This window comes from Schistocerca americana, chromosome 3, assembly GCF_021461395.2.
Source record: "Schistocerca americana isolate TAMUIC-IGC-003095 chromosome 3, iqSchAmer2.1, whole genome shotgun sequence".
NCBI lineage: Eukaryota > Metazoa > Arthropoda > Insecta > Orthoptera > Acrididae > Schistocerca > Schistocerca americana.
In genome coordinates, this window is record NC_060121.1 from 136738542 (window position 1) to 136762688 (window position 24147).

The window sequence follows — 24147 nt, forward strand, 5'->3', positions numbered from 1 at the left end:
TTCTTCAAATGTACATCTGTTTGTTCACCTACAGCATCCCACAGTTGATCTGTACCTGGAGCAAAACAATGCACCTCACCAGTGTTCCCAAATTGTGTTAGAATGGTTCACATTGCTGCACAGATTTAAGTGAAGTTGCTTGTTCCATACAGTCAGCTTCCCTTTTTCCTTTGTTATTATTTATCTTTTAATATATATAGAAATTATATTCTGAATTAAAATAGTAGCTAAGAACTCCAAAATACTTTTGCCAGTCTCTGAGAACTGCTCCTAGTGATAAACACAAAACATTAACAATCAGTTACAAAAATTATTTATATTCAATCACTGGGCCTGAATCACACCGAAGAACCAAAAGATACTAGATAATGGAAGTTGTGTAATGCATTGAATTGATGACATAGATTCTTGACACACAGCTGAGCATATTGAAAGTATATGTTTGACTCACGAGGGAACATTCTCAAGTGTCAATAAACAGTCTTGCCAGAATAGATGGAGCAAAATATCGCAATATGTTTTTGTTTGTGGCCAATTTCACTTTTAAGTGGTAAAACACACCCTGAAAGGTAATTTGGCATTTTTGGTTTAGAGGGAATCTCTTCAAAACAATGATATATAAGCAATTACTTTCATATAATAATTGATATGTAATTAACATTCTTGAAAACTGTATAATCAATTTTTGTAATAAGTTGAAATACTGCAAGATGCCCACCACCATTAATTAATTCTGACAAATGAAAACTTTTATTACAACATAAATTAAAGAAGCTTCCAAGCCACATGTATTCCTGTGTAATAAAACTGGATCACAAAAGACCAATTTTGGAAAATAAGCTGCACACAATGTGCTGTCAGAGTGTTTTCAAGATAACTAGTTAAAATATGTAAACATTCATTACTATTCTAATTATTTGTTTTAGTTATATTTGTTTTGTGTTTTAAATAATTGTTTTACATTTTACATTTTTTTCTTTCCCTTTTTTTATCACTTCATGTACATTTATTTTGTTAACTCAAAATAAGAAGTAATTAATTTTTATGATACAAGGTAATTGCAATAATGATAACCTGTAAGGAAGTGTTTAAAAATAACATCCTTTTTACAGCATGCACATCAAATGAACAAAATTTCTTCAGGTAATATACACAACAAAGAGATATAAAACAAAATTCAGCAGGATTTCAAACTGTCATGGTCAATCCTCTCAATATTCTGATTTGTATCAGGCATATTTCAGTACACTGGTAAGCCTTGGTGAAGAGAGTTAATTATGTATTAGTGACTGCAGTTTGACTTTATTGTTCCTCATATGGAGATTGACATTATAATCATTCAGCAGAACTAGATCTGAAAATCTTCTCACAAAGTTCTTCAAAAATTGCAAGCGGTATATGTTGCATGCCTGCAACTGTGCCATTGAGCCCTTTGGGATCATCAAATGTTTCTTGTCCTCAGGTATGATCCTCAAAATGTTTTCTTTTAACCCTGATCACATACCTTTTCATAGTTTCAAAAGAAACTAGTGATGAGTTGAACCAAGAATTCAAGAATCTCTTTTTGAAGCCCCAAACATCCTTATGACAGCATCGAAATCTGGTAATCAAATGACTGACCAGGTCAAAAGATATTTGAAAGATGTTTTCTTTCCAGTGAGGGAGAAATCTCTCTATAATTGTTAAATACTTCCAGAGGTCACTGGAAAAAATGTTTGGAACACAAAACCTGTGGCCTAGGAACTTGTTCTTCTGCTGATCCCAAAGCTCTCAATGGCGCAGGTACCCTTATGGGATGTATATAGCTTTCAGTGTTAGAAGTACTAATTCAGTTGAATGATTATCATGGCAATCTCCACATAGAAACAATATAATCAAGCTGCAGTCATTAATACATAATTAGTTCTCTCCACCAACACTTACAAATGTACTAAAATATGCCAGATGCATCAGGTTATTTAGAGGATCAGCCATGACTGTTTGAAATCCTGCCAAAACTTTTTTATATTTCTTCTCTGTCATGTATATTATATGAAGAAATTTCATTCATTTTATGTTCATGGCATAAAAAATGTTATGTTTAAGCACTTCCATACAGATTATCATTATTGTAATTATTTTGTATCCTAATAAAGAATTATTATCTTCAAATGGCAAATTGCACATATGTGAAATGGTAAACTAAAAAAGACACCATGAATGTAAAACAAAAGATAACAATTTAAAACATAAAACAAATGTAAGTAAAATAAATAATTTGAATATTAATGAATGTTTAAATATTTTAATTAGTTATGTTGAAAATACTCTTAACAGCACATTGTGTGCAGTTTATTTTCCAAAAATGATATTTCAGGATCCAGATTTATTACATAGGGATGTATGTGGCTTGGAAGCTTCTTTAATTTATGTTGTAATGAAAGTTTTCATTCATAAGAATTAATTAATGGCAATGGGGTTTGTTGTTGTGGACTTCAGTCCTGAGACTGGTTTAATGCAGCTCTCCATGTTACTCTATCCTGTGCAAGCTTCTTCATCTCCCAGTACCTACCGCAACCTACATCCTTCTGAATCTGCTTAGTGTATTCATCTCTTGGTCTCCCTCTATGATTTTTACCCTCCACGCTGCCCTCCAATACTAAATTAGTGATCCATTGATGCCTCAGAACATGTCCTACCAACCGATCCCTTCTTCTAGTCAAATTGTGCCACAAACTTCTGTTCTCCCCAGTCCTATTCAATACTTCCTCATTAGTTATGTGATCTACCCATCTAATCTTCAGCATTCTTCTGTAGCACCGCATTTCAAAAGCTTCTATTATCTTCTTGTCCAAACTATTTATTGTCCATGTTTCACTTCCATACATGGCTACACTCCATACAAATACTTTCAGAAACGACTTCCTGACACTTAAATCTATACTCGATGTTAACAAATTTCTCTTCTTCAGAAACGCTTTCCTTGCCATTGCCAGTCTACATTTTATATCCTCTCTACTTCGACCGTCATCAGTTATTTTGCTCCCCAAATAGCGAAACCCCTTTACTACTTTAAGTGTCTCATTTCCTAATCTAATACCCTCAGCATCACACGACTTAATTCGACTACATTCTATTATCCTCGTTTTGCTTTTGTTGATGTTCATCTTATATCCTCCTTTCAAGACACTGTCCATTCCGTTCAACTGCTGTTCCAAGTCCTTTGCTGTCTCTGACAGAATTACAATGTCATCGGCGAACCTCAAAGTTTTTATTTCTCCTCCATGGATTTTAATACCTACTCCGAATTTTTCTTTTGTTTCCTTCACTGCTTGCTCAATATACAGATTGAATAACATCGGGGAGAGACTACTAACCTGTCTCACTCTCGTCCCAACCACTGCTTCCCTTTCATGTCCCTCAACTCTTACAACTGCCATCTGGTTTCTGTACAAATTGTAAATAGCTTTTCACTCCCTGTATTTTACCCCCACCACCTTCAGAATTTGAAAGAGAGTATTCCAGTCAACATTGTCAAAAGCTTTCTCTAAGTCTACAAATGCTAGAAACGTAGGTTTGCCCTTCCTTATTCTAGCTTCTAAGATAAGTCGTAGGGTCAGTATTGCCTCACGTGTTCCAACATTTCTACGGGATCCAAACTGATCTTGCCCGAGGTTGGCTTCTATCAGTTTTTCCATTCATCTGTAAAGAATTCACGTTAGTATTTTGCAGCTTATTAAACTGATAGTTCGGTAATATTCACATCTGTCAACACCTGATTTCATTTCCAGAATATTGTCCCCAAGAACATCGCCCTTGTATAGACCCTCTATATACTCCTTCCACCTTTCTGCTTTTCCTTCTTTGCTTAGAACTGGATTTCCATCTGAGCTCTTGAAGTCTGAGGGTATTTCGCCTGTTTCATACATCTTGCTCACCAGATGGTAGAGTTTTGTCAGGACTGACTCTCCCAAGGCCGTCAGTGGTTCTAATGGATTGTTGTCTACTCTGGGGGCCTTGTTTCAACTCAGGTCTTTCATTGCTCTGTCAAACTCTTCACGCAGTATTGTATCTCCCATTTCATCTTCATCTACATCCTGTTCCATTTCCAGAATATTGTCCTCAAGTACATTGCCCTTGTATAGACCCTCTGTATACTCCTTCCACCTTTCTGCTTTCCCTTCTTTGCTTAGAACTGGGTTTCCATCTGAGCTCTTGATGTTCATTCAAGTGGTTCTCTTATCTCCAAAAGTCTCTTTAATTTTCCTGTAGGCAGTATCTATCTTACCCCTAGCGAGATAAGCCTCTACATCCTTACATTTGTCCTATAGCCATACCTGCTTAGCCATTTTGCACTTCCTGTCGATCTCATTTTTGAGACATTTGTATTCCTTTTTGCCTGCTTCATTTACTGCATTTCTATATTTTCTCCTTTGATCAATTAAATTCAATATATCTTCTGTTACCCAAGGATTTCTACTAGCCCTCGTCTTTTTACCTACTTGATCCTCTGCTGCCTTCACTACTTCATCCCTCAGAGCTACCCATTCTTCTTCTACTGTATTTCTTTCCCCTATTCCTGTCAATTGTTCCCTTATGCTCTCCATGAAACTCTGTACAACCTCTGGTTTAGTCTGTTTATCCAGGTCCCATCTCCTTAAATTCCCACCTTTTTGCAGTTTCTTCAGTTTTAATCTACAGATAATAACCAATAGATTGTGGTCGGAGTCCACATCTGCCCCTGGAAATGTCTTACAATTTAAAACCTGGTTCCTAAATCTCTGTCTTACCATTATGTAATCTATCTGCCTCAAGAGGATGTCATTATCAGCCAATGGGGTATTTTGCAAAATTTCAAATTATTACAAAATTTGATTACTCAGTTTCCAAGAACATTAATTACATATCAACTTCTACGTGAAAATCCTTTTTTATATATTATAGTTTTGAAGATTTTCTCTCTAAACCTAAAATTCCAAATTACATTTTGGGGTGTGTTTTACACCTTAAAAGTGAAATTGAGCACAAACAAAAGAATATGTATTGAACTATTTTGCCCTCTCTATGCACCTGCCAAGTTTCACTAAGATCATTTATTGACACTTCTTGAGATGGTTCCCTTGTCACTTTCACATCCTTTACCAACAGTACAGTCTTATGGGGTAACACATGAAAGTTGTGTGTGGATTGAGGATACCACATGTCATCTCAAATGGAGAGCCATTGACAGATATAGAGGTAACTTCAGGCTTGCCCCATTAGAATGTATCAGACCCTAGCTGTCCATGTTTTATGAATATGACTTGGCAGAAAATTTGAAAAGTAACCACAGCCCTTTTTTGTCAGATACAGTTATTTGTAATGTTGTTTTATCTGAGCAATATTGCACAAATATTTGGGCTGATCTTGATAAGATTTCAAAGTGGTGCAAAAATTGGTACTTTGCTTTAAGTATTCAGACATACAAAATTGTGCCTTCATAAAATGCAAAAGTATAGTATTCTATTACTCATTAATTGGAATCAGTCAGTGTGTGCAAATGTGTGGTTGTAACAACTTGTGCAGATATGAAATTGATTGATCATGTAGGCTCTGTTGTAGGTAAAGCAATCAGTCTACAAAAGAGTTTGCTTACATAACAGTTGCGCGTCCCATCTTTGATTATTGCTCACTTGTGTGGCGTCCATACCAAATATGTCTAAGTGGGGATATTGAATAGTTATGGAGAAGAGCAGTAGAGATGGTCTCTTATTTATTTGGCCCATGGGAGAGAGTCATGTAAATGCTGCAACAACACTATTCTTGACGTAAGCTTACACTAGAAGTGTTATATTTTGTCATAATTCTTACCAAGAAATGTGTAGACTTAAAATGAATGTAAGTTAAGCCAGAAACATACTTGCCAAAAATAGGAATACTAGAGGAATTCACAGGAAGATATAAGCAGAAATCAGACAAAAATGCTGTGAGTAAATATCAGTATCGAATATATTTTGCAACAAACTGTTTTAGATGTTGAAAGCAAATCAAAATTGCAAATATTTTTCATTCCAGATGCATTATGATGTCTTAATCAATAAAACAAAATGCATAAGGTGTTATAAAACCACATTTTTAGTAGTGGCAACAATATGAAGTATCAGTTCAGAAATGCATTAACCTTTTGTGCGTCACATTCAGAAAAAAAAATTGGGGAAAATTTTTTTGTGATGAATATTTACTGTGTATGTTGCACATATGCCATATCCATTGCAAAAGTTCTTTTGAAGCTATTGGTTAATAAATAAAATAATCATTCCAAATGGCATCATAGTCACAGAAATTCACCATAAGTATTACTTAGTATAAATACATAAACTAATTTCTTATTTATTTTATTAATAAGTGTTAAAACTCTTTATTGTTTTGTTAAGGAATAAAACAGCATGTGTCTTTGAACCTTTCATTTATTTTTAACACAAATTGATTTTTTACTGATTTATTTAAAATGAAAATTTCTGAAACAATTGTTTTGTTTGTTAAAACACAATGCAACATTGCACTTGGAGCATTTAACTCTTGAATATGCCTTCATACAGAGTCTGCATCGTGATTTTGATTCTAAATGCTCTGGCCAGTGTCCTATTTGGTCAAAGCGCACACCAGCGACTGGGTGAATTGCCTTAGGCTTTCTTTTGGGAGCAGGTAGACTTGGATGACCCCTCTTTCTTGCAGGTGTACCAATTCCTTTCTTCAGCAAGGCACTAGCTATTTCTGCTTGAAGCTTCAGCAGTGGTGTATATTTCTCATTTTTATGAGTGCACTGTCACCTATAAAGCAGCCAAGCGTTCACACAAGCCATGTCTGTGAAATGGAAAATAATTCTCAGGTAGTATCTCTTGCTTTTTATGTTTATTCTGTATATTTGGACCAACATATCATGGAGATCCACTCCTCCCATGTGCATATTATACTCCTGCACAATGTTGGGACGTGGAACGTCTATATATGATCTGTTTTTTTTTTACTCCAACGTGCCACGTTTTCAACGCCTTTATAAGTAGAAATCAGGTGGACAGCTTTATTGTTGTACCATTTCAAAATTATATATATATATATATATATATATATATATATATATATATAATTTTTTTTTTTTTTTTTTTTTTTTTTTTTTTTTTTTTTTTTTTTTTTTTTTTTTTTTTTCATCTACACTGTAATTACAGGTTCCTCTGCCTTCTTTTTTCATCTCTGCATCTCTTTTCAGATGGCATCCACCCAGTCTGGTTTTTCTGATGGTTTCCACAACATATATTCCTTCATTTCTAAGCTTTACAGCTAGGTTGTGGGAAGTACCAGTTGCCCGTAAAGAGTTTGAAATTTGCATGCCTAGGCAAGTTCTCATTCAGCCGAATCACTAGATTTCCACTCATTCCTAACTCAGGATTGCTTGCAGTGTTTGTCACCTTCACGACATACACTTCAAAAGTGTAAATGTGGCCACTTATACTAGCTCGAGCAAATACTCTTATGCCCCATTTGTGTGGATTTGATGTGATATACTGGCACAGAGATGTATGTGATTTTAGCGGAATAATAAGTTCGTCAATACTGTTTTACTCTTCAACTTTGGTTTTTAGAAAATTGTTCTTTAGTTGATTTAAAAATGGCCTGACCTTGAACAACTTGTCGTGATGAGGGTCATCCCTGGGTAACATATTTGCATTATCATTCACATGCAAATACCTCCTCAACTTGTAAAATTGACAGAGTGGCATCACATCAGCTATCTGGCTACACCTTGTCTCATTTGCCCAATACATCTTGTACCTTGGCACACTCACAATACCACTTAGTAAATGAATGCCAGTGAACTGTCTTATTTCATTGGCACTAGTGTTTATACTTTGTCCCAACACTTGAGTAGAGTATAGATTTGTCTGCGTAACTAAATTGTCAATTATAGTCTCATCAATAAAACTTTCAAAATATTTGAGGGGAGAACGTTCTTCACTTGGTCGATCCAAAAACTGCACAGCACACTGAACATCCATACTCTGCAGATCCTTGCATATCCACGTACAGCTCAGGCAGTTTGAATTTCCTGCTCCTGAAGTTTCAAGCCATACAGGTAGGAGAGTTCCATCATCAATAAGAACTTCTTCTAAACTGTTCAGTTCAGGTGCTGTCTGTAGAGGCAATACTTGCTGTACTGATAGATCATAGTCACTTTCATCATCCAAAACAATTTCGTCATCCGATATTTCAGAGTCATCGCCACGAAGAAGAAGAAGAAGAAGAATTTCATCATCCCGTAGAGCTTCATGTTTTCCACACTTAACCTATAAAGAAAATATGATGCAACAATGAAAACAACGAAATATTATATAAGAACAAACACAATTCACTCTTATGATACAATTTCATTTTTGCATACCTAATATATACTAATGCATCAAAGACTCCAAATGGCATCATTAGAAATCACACAATAATTACTCAAAAAAGTGTATACATAACTGTATTGTAAACTTACTGTATTTCTTTCTCTTGTCCTTGAGGAACTAGGTAAAGTTGGTTCCATAACCGAGAATTTCAGTATACACACAATAAAACTAAACACGACAGTTATTGTTCACTCACAAATGCATTAGTACAACTCACGACACTTCTCTGTTCTGCACTTCAAGCAAACAGCGAATCACGAAAGCAAACACCATTGTGATCTGTTGGCCAAACTTGGAACTACGTGAAGTGATGCCAAATGGTATCATTGAAGCATTGGGAAGCTCAGAAAAGCCAGAAATACTTAATGATGCCATTTGGAATCGCAGATGCAGAAAGGGTTAATTAAGTGATTTGAAATAGTTTAACATATGCCCATCATCACATTCCTCTGCTTTCTCCACATATTTCACCCAAGGTTTTTATATTTCATGTACTTTTCACTTTACATAATTTGTAATGCATGATGTATTGCATCAAAACTAAAGTTGGATAAAAGAGAGAAATTTATGCTAAGGTAGGGGATGCAGTTTGGTTACACACCTCAGTCTATGTTTGTGGATTTGTAAGGAATGCTATTGAAATAAAGCAAGCAGCTGTTCCTGCAACAGACCTGTTTTCCATCAAACCCAATGTATTATTCAGGAATGTACAAAGACTATGAAATAAAATTACTACTTCTTCTTGTATCACGGCAGTACCTGAAAACTTAGTAAGTTGTAAAGTATTGTTTTGTTTTTACCATTCTCTATTTGCAATATCATAAAAGTGCACTTCACGATTCATTTCTGTAACTAGTTTTGTAATAAGTACAACAGGTATTCAGATCTACTATAAATATTCTGTTGCAAAGAAAATACTAACAACAGTAATTACTTATATATTTTTTATTCCAGATTTGCACAAATATCCAGAAGAAGGGCTGGAGGGTTGTGAAAGATCCAGAAGGTCGTATGGGGCCTTATGCATATTTGCGTGATCAATGGGTGTCCTTTGATGACACATCAATGATTCGTTATAAATCAAACTTCATAAAAAGGATGGGATTAGGTGGTGGCATGATTTGGGCTTTAGACCTGGATGATTTCCGTAATGTGTGTTCTTGTGAGAAATATCCCTTGCTGAAAACAATTAACAGAGTGCTAAGAGGTTACCCAGGCCCTGGCCCTAACTGTGATATTGAGGCCACTGAGAAACCAGGCTCTGAAGGTATAGCAACAAATTTTACTATAAGCATTTCTTTAACACTATTTCAATGCATCTGCATGATGTATAACTAGTAATAAACACAGTTTTTGATTTTATTACCTTGCAGCATTCCAAACCACTGTCAGGCTGGCAAGAAAATGTATAGGATGCAACAAAACACCTTCACATTAACAGAGTAGGGAGCATCTTGTTGGGTAGAATTTACCAAATATCATTAGATTATAGAAATATATCATGTGTAAAAGGCCTCATTGTCAAATACTGTAATAAGCAAATTTATGATAATGAAGTATAATCAACATTGTAGCCACTAGCTGTAAGCTTACAAGTTATTTAAGATAATCATTCGTGCATTGGCTTCAGATATCGAACTTCACATCCCTTCCTGCATAGTAGCCTTTCATGATAGAGCCCCACCACTACTGTTGTTTTTTCCATTCCAGCAGGTACTGACCAAGTTATTTTGTGCACACTCTACAAATAGATGAACTTCTGTTCTAGCAAATGGATCAGTATCAGTAATACAATATTGGCAATTCCTGGGCAAAATACAAATAATGGAAGGATTAAAGGTAAACATTAACTGTAAAGTATTACTTACACACCACCCAAGCATGCCCACATGCAAACCCCCACCTCCCCCCCCCCCCTGCCCCCAAACACACACACACACACACACACACACACACACACACACACACACACAGTCACAGTCACAGTCACAGTCAGATCCAAATAGCAATTAAACAAAATTACTTCTTGGGTGTGAGAGGAACATTATGCAAAAGCTTAGCTACAAGTTTAATCTTGTTTCTGTGCCTTTCTACTGCTCCATACCTCAACTTCACAGAGAGTGATTACCTGTGAATTAACTAAAAGCAGAACATTTAAGACATTTCTGTTTATGACATTACATGATCATATTTTGTGCTTGGAACACACCAGTCAAGCACATTCTACCTAACCATACATCTTTTAAAACCCACATAATGCTTAATGCAGAAGAACTGCATTGGTGAATGTGCTCAAAATTTAAGAGCCATTTTATATAATAGTACACTTTTCACCTATGATAACTTGCCAAATTTTGCTCAATTCAGCATCGCCTATTGTTTTATGGCCTTAATATCTGATGGTCTTCCTGCACCTCTATGCAGTGTAATGACTAATGATGTCCATATGAATCCTTGTCTTTCATCTTATAATATTAAGAAAATGTTGGCTTCTTAAATATCACATAAAAATATTTTAAAAAATGTGTGCACCAATTTCTTTCAGCATGGATGAAAACTGACTTTTTTTTGTCAAGAGACTGATAATTGAATTTATTCTGAACTAAGAATGTAAGCACTAATTTATTTTAGCATGTATTAAAACCGACTTCTTTTTTCCAGAGACTGATAATCGAATTCATCCTACAATTCCTCCTACATCCCCCACTAACAACTGGAATGTAATAAGTGGAGGTGGTGGTATTGTTCCAAAAGATCCTACATGTGGGAACCGTCTTTTTGCTCCACATGATAAAGACTGCAATAAATATTATCTTTGTCAATATGGTGACTTCATGGAGCAGAGTTGTCCACAAGGGCTCTACTGGAACAAGGTCAGTTACAGCCTGTGTTGTTACTATGGTTCATGTTTAAAATAATTATTACAGTGTTCATTTTTGTAACCTTTTCTTTTTGTAACCTTCATAAGTTTTTTCCAGACACAATTTTTGTTTTGAGTGTGTGTTTTATATCACATTACACTTTCACAGATTCTATGTAGAAAGTAACAATCACTAACTTTGTACCTTAAATCAAATATAATAACAGAATCTGATTCATTTTGTGGGGACACATATTAGACATTTCTTATGCACCACTGGGAATAACATATAATTCACTAACACACTGTGATATCCAGGATCCAATTAAGTCTGTCATCTTAGATGAGATGATGCTAAGGACTGTATATAACAGTTCTGAGAAATGACACCATGTAACACATGAAGCTGCTGCATAATTTATTTATGAGAATAATCAATTTTTGAAACTATAATATAAAGCTTTCAGAGGCTTGTTTTGGCAGAAGGGTTGAGGGGGAAGGAAGAGGTTTGAGAGAAAAAGACTAGCAAGGTTTAGGAAATGGTGAGAATCATGGCAATGTCGACCAGGAACCTGGGTCAGGAGACTTGTTGGACGTGATGAGAAGGCTGCCACCACATGGTGAGTATATTGTATAATTAATTTTTAATCGTATACTGGTTTCAGTCAGAGACTACTTTCCAGAACCTCTTATGCAACTTTATGGATACAGGAAGCTTTCTAGCATGAAAAATGTCCTGTCTCCATAATGTTGTACAAGAGGGGTCAAGAAATGGTCTCTAACCAAGACCACTTGTACATTGAAAATAAATTATACAGCAGCTTCATGTGTTACATAATGTAATTTCTCTGATTTATCAAAGATGTAGAACACAATCAACAAATACTACAATTTTCCTCATAAAAATGCATAGTTATTTAAAATGTGAGTGCAGAAATAAATTATATTTACTATTCACTAGAATGTGGCATCGTGATATCGACTCCTCCACAGTGAAGATGGAAAACTTCAAATGGTTATATTTCTTCAGTCATGAAAGAAGGTAGAGAATATCATTAATGTAAGAAACCATGTGGCACTGAATCTTTTGTCAGGAAACTATAGGCTTACTTGCAACTTTTGATCGAAGCATAGCCAATTTGGCATTTTCTTAAGATGGCACATAGTTAAGATTTCTTCCCATCTGCAAATCAGTGTGATGACAGAAATGACTGGGTTACTAGAACATTGCCCTTGAAATGCAAAGATCCAGTGTGTCATACAGCTTTAATCTGTCAGAAGGCTTCAGCTTGCCATATACTTAACTGAAGATTGCAGGTCCTATTATCTGACAAACACAGCTAATGAACTTATTGTGAAGATCATCATAAATGTAACAAGAAGAGGATGACAAGAAAGTTACTAAACCAGTGAACAATGAACTCTTTTAATATAAACTAACACATTCCACTATGCACACAAATACACTGGATGGAAGGAGTTTCCAAAGAAAGTTGCATATACTGGAGAGTGAGATAATTGGGTGGGTGGGTGGGGGGGGGGGGGGGGGGGGGTAAAAAACAGTGTTAAGTTTGTGAAAGAAGTGGTAGAACATAAATAGGCATGAAGCAATTTTAAAAAAATGCAAAGCAGAAAAACAAATAAATGGGGAAAAATAATTATTATTGCTCACTGGTTGGAACAAGTTTGAAATCAATTCAGTTTTAAAGTAAAATTCTAAAATGCAGGGTTTCCCAGGAGGAGTGGTCAGTATAGGGATAGGACAGGATAATCATTCAAAGCAAAATAGTCTAGTACACACGAGCTCTAAAATGCATACCGTAAGGTACCTGAGCACTTGTTCAGTAGAAGAGATGCATTTCATAGTGTTGAAAATGAAAAAAAGTGCTCATAGTTTTTATGATATGCCTTTAAGATCCCACATTTGCGAAACTTTATTGCTTCAAATGATAATGCCTGTGTATATCCCTGAACATTGATCATTCCTCCTGGGACACCTTGTATAAACTCTTTAGTCTGGTTTATAAGTTCATGTTTACTTTTATGTATGTGCATGCACACAACCATACACACACACAATTTTAACTAAAATTAAGTTAATGCCACACTATTCTCACAAGAAAACAGACATTTAAGAAGCAGCATAATTTTTCTCTGTGCACAGGATCATTGCGACTGGCCTTCAAATACGGATTGCAGCAAGGAAGACAGCTCTGTAATTAATCCAGCACCAATTGCTAGCACCCAAGAGCCAGAAATGAGTTCAACAACAGAGAACATCCATATGTCTGAATCCACAGTCACAACAAGCATTCGCCCTAGTGAACCAGGCACCAGTACTGCTATGACACCCTCTGGAGACTACATGGTTGTCTGTTATTTCACAAACTGGGCATGGTACAGGTGAGTGTTCATTATATTAGCTATATAAACTACTGTTTCGTAAAATGGAAATTTTGCAATTTCTCTGCTTTTTTTTTTTTTTTTTCAGGCAAGGTCTTGGGAAGTATTTACCATCTGATATTGATACATCATTGTGTACACATATTGCTTATGGTTTTGCAGTGCTGGATGGCAACACACTAACAATAAAGCCACATGACTCTTGGGCAGATCTAGACAATGGTAAGAACAACTTATTTTAAAAAATGTAAATTTTTTAAATGTACATTTGGAAAATTATGTATTTAATCACTGATTTTGGTAAGTGTGAATTCCATCTACATAAAATTATACTTGGTGTAGCTAGTGGTGTGACTCCATGAATAGTGGAAAATGGAAATTTGATAAACTGGAGGAGCTCACTTCTGTTTCACAGTTCTTGAAAATAAGATTATTTCACCTCTTCTCTCTACTCCACCTCCACCCTTCTTCCACACTCTCTTTTTCTCTCTGCACAGTAGCACTGCAGTACATAATTTGGTATCTGTGACCATGAACATTAGTTTACATGTAGAAGTCTTTGCATAAACATAAAATGTATCAAGTTAACGAACACATAAAGTGTAACTGCACTATAAAATAATGTCATCGTGTAATAGAAAAGTGCATATTATGGAAATGAGTAAATGAGAAGTTCCTTGAATAAGTAAGCAGTGACATTGGCAGACATGCGGCTGAAGTTGGTAGCAGGCATGCTGGTGAAGTATGTGGCATCCATGTTGCAAAAGTAGCATTAAGCAAAAAGGTTTGAACAAAGCTGTGAGCCTTTATTTGTGTCTATGAGTGGGGAGTGGCACTCTTGTCTGTGTAAGTTCAGGAGCTAACTGACCTAGTATGTAGCATCTGGAAGCAGTTCCAGCTTAGGGTTCACAGTAAACACCTCAAGGGTTTCTGCCAATGGCTCTTGTTCTTGCAGAGAGGTTGAAGGGGAAGGAATAGGGATGTAGGGAGAAGACTTGCAAGGTTTAGGAAATGGGGTCATGGTCATGGGAGACTTACCAGACAGGATGAGAAGGAAAGACTGATTGTTAGGGATTGCACCATATTGGATTTTTCATCCAGTGTAGTCCCCACCAATCAGTCTTTCCTTCTCATCCCTTGGCCTGGTGTTTTGGTTGAATTTTCCATAACTCTCCACATATCCTAAACCTCACCAGTCCTTTCCCTACTTCCTCTTCCTTCCCCTTCAACTGCTCTGGCAGAAGAAGGAGCCACTGTCTCCAAAAGCTTCCACAGTCCCATAACTACTACAGAGTGGTCAGAAACAGTCTGAAAAGCTTGTAAGGGTGTTGCAGGTTAGATTTTGCTGAGAAGTAATTGTTAAGAAAAAATGCAATACATTGCATCATTTCCAAGTTAATTAGCATTGAAGTTAGCCAATAAGGCCATTGAATGCACATATCCATGCAGCCCACCAGATACAATTAGTGTCAATGCACAAATCCATGCAGCCCACCAGATAGAATTAGTGTCAGTTGTTCTCATAACGTAGATGATAGTGCATGACACTACTTAGCCTTTTGATTGATTCGTTTCTTACTTCCGTTCCATGTCCATTGTTTGTATCTCTCTCTTGTTTGGTCTTAGGAAACCAAACAGAGAACATGGCTTGTGACACTGTCTTGGGCAGGCCCCTTAAATTTGCGTCTGCAATGGCCTAACTGGCTAAATTCAATGCTAATTAACTCAGAAACTGCTCAATGTTTCAAATTTTTTTCTTTGTAATTATTTCTCAACATAATCTATCCTGCAACACCCTGACAAGCTTTTCCGACTGTTTCTGAACACTCTGTATATGTTTTTTCTCCTTCTGCTGCTTTGTGACTAGCTTTTTTATCTATGCAACTATGTTATACTCTCTAAAATTGATTTTCATTGCCATATTAGCTCAAGGGTTTCTTCTGCAGAAAAGGTGGCCTTTGGTAAATGAAGATGCAGTGAGACAGCATAGTTCTGAGCAAATAGCATGCCTGCAACCTTAATACTAATAACTGCATCTATACCATTAGTGGGCAGCTCCAAAAACTATTTGCCTTGCAGAAACTTTGGAGGAGTCAGGGTGAAGGAAATAAAACCTAACAGAAAATCTGGCATGGATTTCATAATAGGATAGTGAATATTATCTTAGCAACTTCTGCAGCTGTTCTGGTGCCAAAAATAGCACCTCCATCTCTCCCCTTGGACTTAATTATCAATTTAGATTCATAGATGATGTGTTTCATGTCTGGACTAGTGGTGATGCAGAAGTTCTTAATTTTCTGGACAACTTAACTCCTTCATTTTTGTGGAAGTTATATGGTCTGTTTCCATTTCTTCAAATACATTTCTTCATGCTAACATTCACATTCTTGATTGTTATCTTCACATTCCACTTAAAATAAAGTGCATAACAGCGGAATCTTTACTTTGACAGTTGCCATCTCCCTTCATTTTGAGTGTTCTCTTCCCTGCATCCTTGAGCTTATGTTAAACAGAATTTTTCTAATAGAGATACTTTCAGCAAATATTTAAATTAGATAACTATTTTTGTGTCCAGAAGCTACTCTGATGAGCTCATATGGAAGCAAATTTATCATGCTATAGTGGCTTAGTCTAAGTAGAATGATGACTATTGTCTTTATAACATAATGTCACCTGAACTAAAATCTATTAATCATTCAATTTGAGTCATGAGAATGACACCAAAAAAATATCTTTCCCACACTCTCAAGAGTAACCTCCTACCAGACTGATCTCTGTAATGTACTTATTATGCTACAAAACATTCCTTGCTGTTATCTTCCTCCTTTTTTAAGTTCATCTCTATATATCAGTGCATATAAACACCTCAAACAAATGACAATATTTGTATTCTGACAGCTGCCTCCATCTCCATGTCTACCAGTCCATATAGGAAAGACTTCATATGTATACCAGGTACACCAAATCTCTACAAAAACATAATTTTGTTTAGTGTTTCCACTTCTTGAAGATGCCAAATTAGTCTATAATTTTCATATGATCACCTGCATAACTGAAAAGTCACTTTAAAATGTGAAGTGTTCCCTTTATATCACAACACTGTCATCAACTAGTTTATGTTTGGATGATTTTATATCAGGAGTATGCATTTCTAAGTCAACCAGTTAACTGCATGTATCATGACTGTCCCATATTTTAAATAATTATAATGGCCTCAAAAAGAACAGAAGGGCACAGACAGCAAGCCTAAATAATGAACATGCGCCTGGCTGTTGTAGAGCATGCTGCCAAATACAGTACCAAGGATCTTGATTTTTGGTTCAGCAAATAGTTTATGTGCTTTCTCCAAGTACCAATAACCTGCAGCTGGCAGATTACTCTACAGTACCAGTTTTCTGGCTGGTATCACCTGACTATAATTTATGCTCCCTGTGGCACCTATATTCTAGTGATGGCTATTTCTTTTCCTTCTTTGCATCCCAATCTTCCATGAGGCATACTTTCTCTTGTGCGGATTTTTCTTCCAATCTTCATCTCATTTCCCCCCTCTCTTTTTTATTATTTGTCTTTTCCTCTCTTCAACACTCTCCCTTCTTTTTGCATTTTCTTATCCATTTTGAGGGTTCCATACCTCAGTTGGTAAAAATGGAGCCCTTATAAGATCACTTTGTTGTCCTTTTGTCTGTAGATTTGTTAAGACACCTTTTTCTCAGGGACAGGAAATACCAAGGTCTATAGCCCCTTGACAGTATAAAAAAATTAAGCTTTTAAGTCTCTACAGTCCAAAGATTTGGCCATTTACACCACATATTTTGGTACTCGCACTCATCAAAACTTGTAGATAAACTATTTATATACCTAATTAAATTTGTATTGAGCTCTCATAGCATGAGTCCTTCTTGCACTTATCCAATATTTTTTGTTTCTGGTCTTGCTTCTCTCTGCATCTGTCTACCTTTTCTGTTGCTTGTTCCTTCACCTTTGCATGCTGTAATTGTCACGAGATACGTTGCTTCAAATGGTGTGCATTGAGATGGTCTGATAATGACCAATGGTCAGAACTGGTAATTTGTGAAGTGTAATAACTGAATTAATTTAAAAATGTAATATTTTGCATTCTAGCCTGAACATCATAATACGTGTAAAAAATGATCATTCCCTTTTACTCAGACACTGAGCTCTCTTCATCTTCTGTGTGCAACTGCTGATCATTTGCTATATTTTATTTTTGTAAATAGACATTATATGAGTCTTCATACGGTTGATAACTCATTGCAGAATTTTGCTTCTCAACAGGTGTTTCTTGAGTGTTTCCTTCCTTTCTCTTTTAATTTCATATGATAGCAGTTGTGTAACAATTTGTATGTAGTAGCCAAGATAAACAATACATACAAAAATATATAATTGCAAGCTATACCTTTTATTTTGCTGCATGGAACAGCATCTCATTAAAATACAGGGTGTACATAAAGTCCGGGAACACTTTCAATTATTTATTGCACAAGAACTAAACATTGTACAGGTTTCATACATATTGCATTTTGAAGAGAAACTCTGAAAGTTTTTTTTACAAACATTCAATATGCAAACCATGAGTGACCCGGCATATGTCAATATGGTAATTGAATTCTTGCCATACCCGCCCCAGCCCGGCATCATCAACTGTGGCAGTTGCTTCCTATATTCTCTTTTGGAGCTCTGCTACATCTTGTGGTAGAGACAGTACATGCATCAGATTTTTAATGTGTCCCCACAGAAAAAAGTCAAACGGAGTGAGATCTGGTGATCAGGGAGTCCATTTCAGGAAACAGCTATTCCCTTCTGTAGCAAGGCTGATCCATCGATGCGGCAGGTCTGTGTTCAGGTACCCACAAACTTCACGGTGAAAACAGGGTGGAGCACCATCCTGCTGTAAGATGAATGGAGAGTCCGATTGCATTTGAGCCATTAGCCATTGCTGCAACATGTCCAACTAGAAATATCCAGTGACAGTGCTCTTGTCGAAGAAGAATGGCCCGTACAGTTTTTGACATGAAAAGGCACAAAAGACATTTACATTTGGGGAATCATGCTCAAATTCAGTGCATTCATGTGGATACTTTGTACCTCAGATTTGACAATTATGCCTGTTCACTTTTCCATTAGTCTGAAAAGTGGCTTCATCACTAAAAATTAAGCGATCAACAATGCCATCCCCATTCTCATTTGTTGTCATCATTGAGCTTCTGCACTAGCTCCAATCTCGATGATTTCATAGACAGCTTCCGTCGCAGGACTTTCCACACTGTCATTGGAGCCATTTCAAGTTCTCGGGATGCACGATGCACCGATTTCCTTGGACTCCTTACGAATGTCTCTCATACATGCTCCACATTTACTTCACTCATACTAGGACATCTGCTTCTCTTTGCCAGGCACAAGCAACCCATCATAATGAATTAGTTGTGACAGTGGTAAATGGCCTTCCTTATTGGTGGCTTCTTACCGTACTTGGTTCTAAACATCTGTTGAACAGCTGTAGCACACTTGTTTTTGTCAAACTCCAACACACAGAAATCTCACTCTGCACCTGAACTCACCATGTTCGCTACTAGTGTTGACTATTGGCAAATTACCAAACTATGCTGTGGCAATATACATGAAAAAAACCTTTCAGGGTTTCTCTTCGAAATAACATGTGTAAGATATCTGTACAATGTTTGGTTCTTGTGCAATAAATAATTGAAAGTGTTCCCGGCCTGTGTGTGTGTGTATGTGTGCAAATTCAGTGATTTATGTGTCAGGTAATGAAATCTATTACTTTTTATCTAAACATTTACTTAATGGTAGTTTTTTTCTCATCATTACACTTGTCTTTGTCCAACAGAGTTTTATACAAAAGTCTCAGGATTAAAGAAAAAGGGAATTAAAGTTCTCTTAGCAATTGGCGGTTGGAATGATTCTCTTGGTGACAAATACAGTCGGCTTGCAAACAATCCATCAGCAAGAAGAAAATTTGTTGAACATGTTGTGAAGTTCATCGAGAAGTATGGCTTTGAAGGACTAGATCTTGACTGGGAATATCCAAAATGTTGGCAGGTACAGAAAGATTACATATCATTTGACTAATGTGAAAAGCAATTTCAATTACAGGTGTTCCATTACTTCTATCTTATCATTAGACACAAACCACTCTACACAAATGCATTCCCACTCATATTAAGAGAAAACTGGAAAAATTGAAGCAGATATTAAGCATCTTTCTCTTTCCAATTTTGAACCTCAGCTTTACAGAGTGTGCTCAGATCATAGCCTCTGTGTCCTGACCATTTATAGGAGAACTGGTTAACAACTTTGTCAGCATCTGAATGTTTGCATTTTCAGCAAAAGCATCAAATATACAAGATGTTTTATTAGGCAAGTACTTTAATATGCCTGATGAAAACACTCATAAACATTAAACCTTATGTTTTCAGTACTCTTCTACAAGAGGTAGGCAAGAAAACATAAGGTGAGAAGCAGAAAAACAGAATAGTTTTCCCAAAATTTGTCAGTGTCTTGCAATACTGGTACTGTTACATTTTGTATCAGGTTAATGTGATAGTAATCTGTGGATTAATATGAATATATGCTTAATTTCCATTCCTACGAAATATTTTCACTACAGATAAATCTTGCTTTATATTAGAACATTACCACTTTGATTGCACTCACAATTTCATGAATAACAAATAACAAAAGTTTGTGGAATATTTGTGAAATGGAAAGTGAAAAAATTAAGGTGATGGATATAATGTATTCAAAAAGCTTTGTGACTAACAGAAGATTAGACTATATGATAATAAATTATACAATTGAAGATATGCAGTGGGTGACAGTTATTGAACTGTATGAAATAAAATTATCATAACTTCTGAATGGTTTGTGTTAGGACATTCAAACTGCACGGTTGGCCACGGGGCATGATGGCAATTAGTATGTGCATGCACACGCACCTTGTTGTTGTCGACCATTTGCATGTGAAAATGTCATGGTACTGGGTGCTTGAGCTTATAGCACTTGTGAAGGCCTACTACGTGAGCAATAACAGCTCAACTGTGGCTCAAAGGAAGTTTGCAACTAGAGTTCAAGCTGAAGACAACCGGCCCAAGTGTGTTAACAATCAAGAATTTGATTCACAAGTTTGAAAGAATGGGTAGTGTTCGTGATGACATTATTGGCAATGTCGGTCATCCAAAAAGGGTGAACATGCCTGAAAACATTGAGAAGTCATGTGCTGTGTTTCAAACCAGCGCCAGGAAATCGATCAGATGCACTGCACAACAGCTGGGAATCAACTGAGAGACATGTAACAAATTGTTGTTGGATACCTGCATCTCTTTCCATACAAAATTGAAACCAAAACCCATTAGCCATTAATACCCAGGGCCATGGAACAGCAGTTGTGTTTCACAAATACTATTGTCCACAGAATTCACAAACAGGACTTTGATGTGAATATGATTTGGTTTAATGACGAAGACCACTTTTGTTTGGATGCGTTCATCAGTAAGCAAAGTTGGTGCATTGGGGTGATTGAGAATCTGCATTTTGCAATCAAGAAGTGTCTTCACACTCAACAGGTGACTGCATGCTAAGCAATATCCAGTCACAGAATAATCGGCGCAATATTCCTTGATAGCCTGGTGACTACCGAGCAGTACATGAAGATTTTGGAAGGTGATTTCATCCCCATTATCTAAAGTTACCCTGATTTCAACAATATGTGGTTCATGCAAGATGGAGCTCATCCCCATTAAAACAGCAGAGTTTTTGATGTCCTCAAGGAGCACTGCGGGGACCGCATTCTGGCCCTGGGATATCCAGAGGCCACTGCCATGGGCCTCAATTGGCGGCCATATTCTCCAGATCTCAACGTATGCAACTCTTTTTATGGGGCTATATGGGTACAGCAATAACCCCAAAATCATTGCTGAGCTGAAAACAGCCATTCAGGAGTTCATCGATAGCATTGATGTTCCGACACTTCAGTGGCTCATGCAGGATTTTGCTATTTATCTGCATCACATTGTTGCTAACGATGGCAGGCATATTGAAAATGTCATAAACTAAATCCAAAAATCTCTAGTGACCTTTACATGTTGAATAAAATGTGTGCACATCATAGTTTGTAACTAATCTACATTTTTTTCATATAATTCAAAAATTGTCACCCTGTGTGTAAAAACTTGAGGCACAGCAATTACAATTGTCATTTTCTAATCTAATTTGTTTCAAGATATTCTGAAAAGGGCTAAATTAAAATATAAGAACTTTTTGTTCTGTCCATGGAACACCACGAGCTCAAGCAAGTATTAATGGAATATTGAAGTGTATGGTAGCCATTGTTGGCTCCATTTGGAACAATTAATTAAAATTTAGAGAGGCTTGAGTTTCTTCCAGCATACACAATGTTCAATGTTCAAATAACTTAACGGAAAGTAGCCAGGTGATGTCATTTTCAAGGCAAAGTTTCAGCAAGTAAGTGCTGTGCAAGTGAATTTAAAACCTTGGTTTTCAGAGCAATTCCAGAGAGATAACTCATAAACATACTGTAAACACTAGTGCCAACATACAACAAAAGATGACTGATGCCAGAAGTTATTAATTCTGTTCATCTTCTTCTTCTTCTTCTTCTTCTTTTTAACACTATCCCAGTTGCTGGAAGTATATGTCAGAATCTTCATGTTATCATATTCTATTGGATGATCAGTGCCAAGACAATGTTCTGCAATAGCCAGTTTGTTGTATTCTGTTGGATGAACAGTACCAAGACAGTGTTCTGCAATAGCCAATTTGCTTGGCTGTTGTAAGTGTGCGTGATGCTTATGGTCAGTACACTGGTCCTCCATGGTCCTAATAATCTGACCAATATATGACATGCCACAAATGCAAAGATTACAGTATACATCTACTTTACGCAAACCAAGGTAATTCTTAACAGAACCTAAAAGGGCTCTAAACTTAGTTGCAGGTCAAAAAACACATTTCACATCATATTTTTGCGAAATATGACCACTCCTGTTAGAGATGCTCTCTGCGTAAGGCAGACAGGCTGTAGACCCTTTCTTGGTATTATCATCAATTATCCAGAGCATATGTTGGTTGATAGCACAACGCACGTCTGATGTGTCTTTTGCTATAATCGATCTGGCAGAAGGTACCTCAAGCCACATTAACCCGGCTGACAAACTCTCAGGATCTGATATGATGTGGGCCCTGTAACCTAAGGTATGGAGTACCCTTCACACTGAGTCAGATGGTGACAACTATCAGCCTGTAGATAAAAGTCAGTGTGAGTAGGCTTGCTGTAAACAGTATGTCCCAATGTACCACCTCCATTGTGAAATGAATATTCGGTTTGATTGAATTCAGGTATTCTAAAAAGTTGTTCAAATTCTCACTGCAATGAGACCAAACAGCAAAAGTATCATCAACATATCTGCAAAAACACACATGGTTTCAAAGCTGCCCCTCCTATTCCCTAGCCATAGAAGATCTTCAGTGCACGTCCGCATTTTGCATGAAAACAACTCAAAATGATTGTCACTTTGTTTTCCTCACAAAAATTCAGTTTCTGCTTCAGTATTACACTGATCACCATCCAAATTAATTGATTTTGCCCTGCTATGTTATTTTTGCTGAGTTGCAGATAGGCACAACAAAAAGACTGTCAGAAAGTGAGCTTTCAGCCAATAAGGTCTTTGTCAAAAATAGACACACACAAATGCACCTCACACACATATGACCACAGCCTCTGGCAGCTGGAGTCAGACTGTGAGTAGCAGTGCATGATGGGAGAGGCAACTGGGTGGGGGTAAGGAGGAGGCTGGGACACTGAGGGTGAGGGAACGGTAAAATGCAGTGAGGGTGAAAGTCATTATTAACACTGTACACAAATTACTTAGTTTAAGAAAATCTTCGCTCTATTAAACCATTGAAGGTATATTAATACTTACAGTGTTGAAAATGCAAACATTCAAAGGCACATTTTAAAAACATATTTTTGTAATTCATCAATTTAACTGTACTGAGGTGTAAACCATTATCCAATAATTGGCATGTTACAACATGATTGTCACATTAACTTTTTTTGTATTAGGTTGACTGCAATGCTGGACCAGATTCTGACAAGCAAGGATTTGCAGACTTAGTGAAAGAACTGAGCATGGCTTTCAAACCACGAGGATTGCTCTTGTCATCTGCCGTTTCGCCAAGCAAAGTTGTCATTGATTCAGGTATACACTAACCAATAAAATGCCTAACTGTCATTATGAAATGAAAAACTTTATTTTTTACAAGCTAGGAAACTGAATTGTAAAATGATGGATGTGATATTCTTGGAGGAAGACATTATTTTCTAGATAACTGTTATGATATTTTTGTGACTGAAGGTGTGTATTTACTTGGACTTCACTTTGAATTGCTGGGTTTGGTACCTCACAACTGTTGGAACACTCA

At 36.5% G+C, this 24147-nt stretch overlaps 1 protein-coding gene across 1 annotated transcript in view; it reads left to right on the forward strand.

Moving 5' to 3' along the window:
- Positions 1–24147, forward strand: part of LOC124605926 (probable chitinase 10) — a 195436-nt gene that overhangs the window by 160406 nt on the left and 10883 nt on the right. Inside the window, exons 34-39 of the mRNA XM_047137883.1 lie at positions 9360–9672; positions 11067–11278; positions 13430–13668; positions 13757–13890; positions 19535–19746; positions 23789–23924. Coding sequence (XP_046993839.1) covers positions 9360–9672; positions 11067–11278; positions 13430–13668; positions 13757–13890; positions 19535–19746; positions 23789–23924 — 1246 coding nt within the window. The remainder of the gene's footprint in view (positions 1–9359; positions 9673–11066; positions 11279–13429; positions 13669–13756; positions 13891–19534; positions 19747–23788; positions 23925–24147) is intronic.